General features: G+C 31.6%; 1 protein-coding gene across 1 annotated transcript in view; it reads right to left on the bottom strand.

Moving 5' to 3' along the window:
* Positions 1–936: 936 nt before the first annotated feature.
* Positions 937–2,948, bottom strand: part of LOC112163068 (UPF0729 protein C18orf32 homolog) — a 3,490-nt gene continuing 1,478 nt past the window's right edge. Inside the window, exons 2-3 of the mRNA XM_024299189.1 lie at positions 1,451–1,658; positions 937–1,206 (exon numbers count right to left, since the gene is read on the bottom strand). Of these exons, the coding sequence (XP_024154957.1) occupies positions 1,141–1,206; positions 1,451–1,630 (246 nt within the window). The 5' untranslated portion in view covers positions 1,631–1,658 and the 3' untranslated portion in view covers positions 937–1,140. The remainder of the gene's footprint in view (positions 1,207–1,450; positions 1,659–2,948) is intronic.

Raw genomic sequence — 2,948 nt, forward strand, 5'->3', positions numbered from 1 at the left:
AGATTTAAAAAAAAAAAAAGATAAAATTTAAACAAAAGTGTGACGAGCATAACAGCACTAACAACATAAAAAACCTTAATGACTGTTCAGTTAAATCCAATATAATGAAAGTGGTTTTTAAGGAATAAAATTAAGTTTCTCCGGAAGTAAGTCGTCTTTATTTATTGCATTTCCGTTTTTTATTTTTTGCTTTACTAGACACTGACATCCAACAGACACCAGGGGGCGCCAAAGTCTTCAGTTTATGTTCGGCTTATTTTCCTACGTCTGTGTAATTCCCAAGCAAGAATACATTAACTTGTCTAGAGAAAATTTAACAAATAGTCAAAATGTTGGTGGAAAGATAACAATACATGTGATACATAATAAAATTTGTTTTATTTTAGTAAAAGTATATTTACTTTTGCTAACTTTTTTCAATTATCTCATTTTAAGAAAAAAAGAAAAACAACAATCTTCAGCTTTTAATATTTTGATGACTTGATAGTGTTATTCTAAAAGCTGAACATTAAAATTGCCTTCAAAGAGGAAACTTTGTTTGGATAAAATATTTTTTAATTTTTAAATAAATTGTATTAAAATATTTCTGATTTGAAATACATAAACATTACTTTTACTATTAGCAAATGCCATAGACACAACATTCTAATGTGCAAAAACTTTTAAATTTTACTGAAAAGACTACTCAATATCTTAAAAAAAAACAAAAACACACACACACACACAAACATTGGTCCTATATCTGAGGGTTCACACAAAAGACAATTTAATAACTTTATTAAAAATGATTTTTTTTTTATTTTAACTCAAAAATCTGTGTTATTCATAAGTCTTTATGTAGTCTCACATAGGATTATATTGAAATAATAATCATGCCGTTAAAAAAAGCATATAAAAATGCCAAAATATCCTCAAAGCAAAAGTTACACACACAAATTCAATTTTCAGAATTTATTGACTTAAGTTAAAGTCCCTAAAGAAAAAATGATCAAAAAATAAAACAAACAGAATGTGCAAACATTTGGAAATACATTTTTAAAAAGTCAATTTGGACACAAATGATAAGTTAATTCATAGCATCTCCATTTTACATTAGAGGAATATATACATTTTCTTCCATATAACAAACATTTTAAGCTATCAATCTGTCTTCTTATCTGCTGCTATAGCAGATCCATTTGAAGTCGTCTCTTTGTTGCTTTCAGTCTGAAAACAAAAGAAAAAAACTGTTATTGAAGCTTTAAAATCACAAACAATAGTCATTTCCTTTTAAATCTTACACTGATAACTATTAGAAAAAAGGCACATTATAATATCCCAATAGTATAAATATATGTTTTGTTACACTGCTATAGGTTTATTTAGACTTTTAACATTAAACGTGAACTTAAAGTACAATAAAAGTGTTTTTTTTCCTTTTAAAAATATTACCAAATTATTCCCTGTTTACCTTGCAAGTTCCATTAGTTTCTTTACTGGCTTGCTGATCACCCGTGGTCGTATTCTGGACTGCTTTGCTGCCCCAGAACGAGTTGATGATGGGGGAAATGAACGGGTAGAGGATGGGTTCCAGGAACCTCTTGTAGACCCACAACAGGACGGGAATCACAATGCAGGGAATGCAAACCATGGTTGTGCCTCAGATAAATAACTCAGTTCTGAAAGCAGACGCAAATAAGACAGACAAATGAGTGAGAAAAAGTTGCATTTGTTTCTAAGTTATCAAACTTTTAATTTTTTTCACTATTATCAGATATCTTGGAATGCAGATTCTGACATTGGTTTAATGTGTAATAAACCTGTGTGTTTGCATTCCATCTTGATAGAGCATACTTATACTTAGGATGACTATATGCTTAAAATCTGACTGTTACAAAGGTAGGAACACATAAGAAAAGTGTTTAAACCATTAACTAAACAGTAAGGATGTAAAAGATACAGATATTTATAGAAAAATCATGTAGCACTTGGAATGACAGAAGTATTGGTTGAAAACCAAAGATAAAAACAAGATAATTTGGGTAAAAATGTACAAAGTTGATCTGGAGGTAAATAATAGGCTTCTGGTAAACTTAGCATCTCTTCCTATTAAGCTCTCTATTGTTTTTGTCTTTTAAAAGACCCACTCCGATAAAAACCATGTGTTTTTAGCGTTATTAACATGTTCTAGTGGAAACTTTCTTATGATTGTGGACAAATATAAAGAAAATCAAGCAAAAAAAATGCATTTTTTCGTATTTCTTTCTTCAAATCATTGTGGATCAGGAGCAGATGAAAAACTACAGTTGGAAAAACTAGTAGCTGTCATATATGCTGCTCTATTCCGATGCATCCATGTACATCCTCATCCGAGCTGACATCTGGCTAAAAACTGTATGGAATATTGCTCGCCATTTTTGTTTCACCTGCAATGTTCAGTTGGGGTGAAGGTCTATAAGCTAGCAGGAGAGAGTGTAAACAAAAGGATGATGGGAAATCGGGGCAGGCTTACTCTGAATCAGTGGTCCCGTCCACAACTCAAAGGCAAATTTCTGATGAATCCAAGAGACACAGGTGTCTTGATTTTGGTTAAAATGGCATAATCACAATAAAGAGACCACTGGATAATCTTACAATAGATTAAGAGATTATTTGAGTGGGAATTTGGTTAACCAATGAGGCTAACAACAAGAATAATACATATCAACATTTTCTACACTTAGGTTTAAGAATTGGTCCGTATCCTTTCGCCGTAAACTTTAAAGCCCGATTAATCTATTTTGTATGGATTTGTAGATAATGTTCTGAGATTCGTAACAAACCACGTGAGAGAGAAACATGCACGACCTCTATACCCAGTCGAGGGTTTGTACGCTGCCTCGGTCATCTACTCTTTACCATCAACTAGTTCAAAACAATAATTGATTTTAGTGAACCGAACTTTGGCCGTTTCAAGTTGATGTCACAAC

Source organism: Oryzias melastigma, linkage group LG12 (assembly GCF_002922805.2).
Source record: "Oryzias melastigma strain HK-1 linkage group LG12, ASM292280v2, whole genome shotgun sequence".
Taxonomy (NCBI): Eukaryota; Metazoa; Chordata; class Actinopteri; order Beloniformes; family Adrianichthyidae; genus Oryzias; species Oryzias melastigma.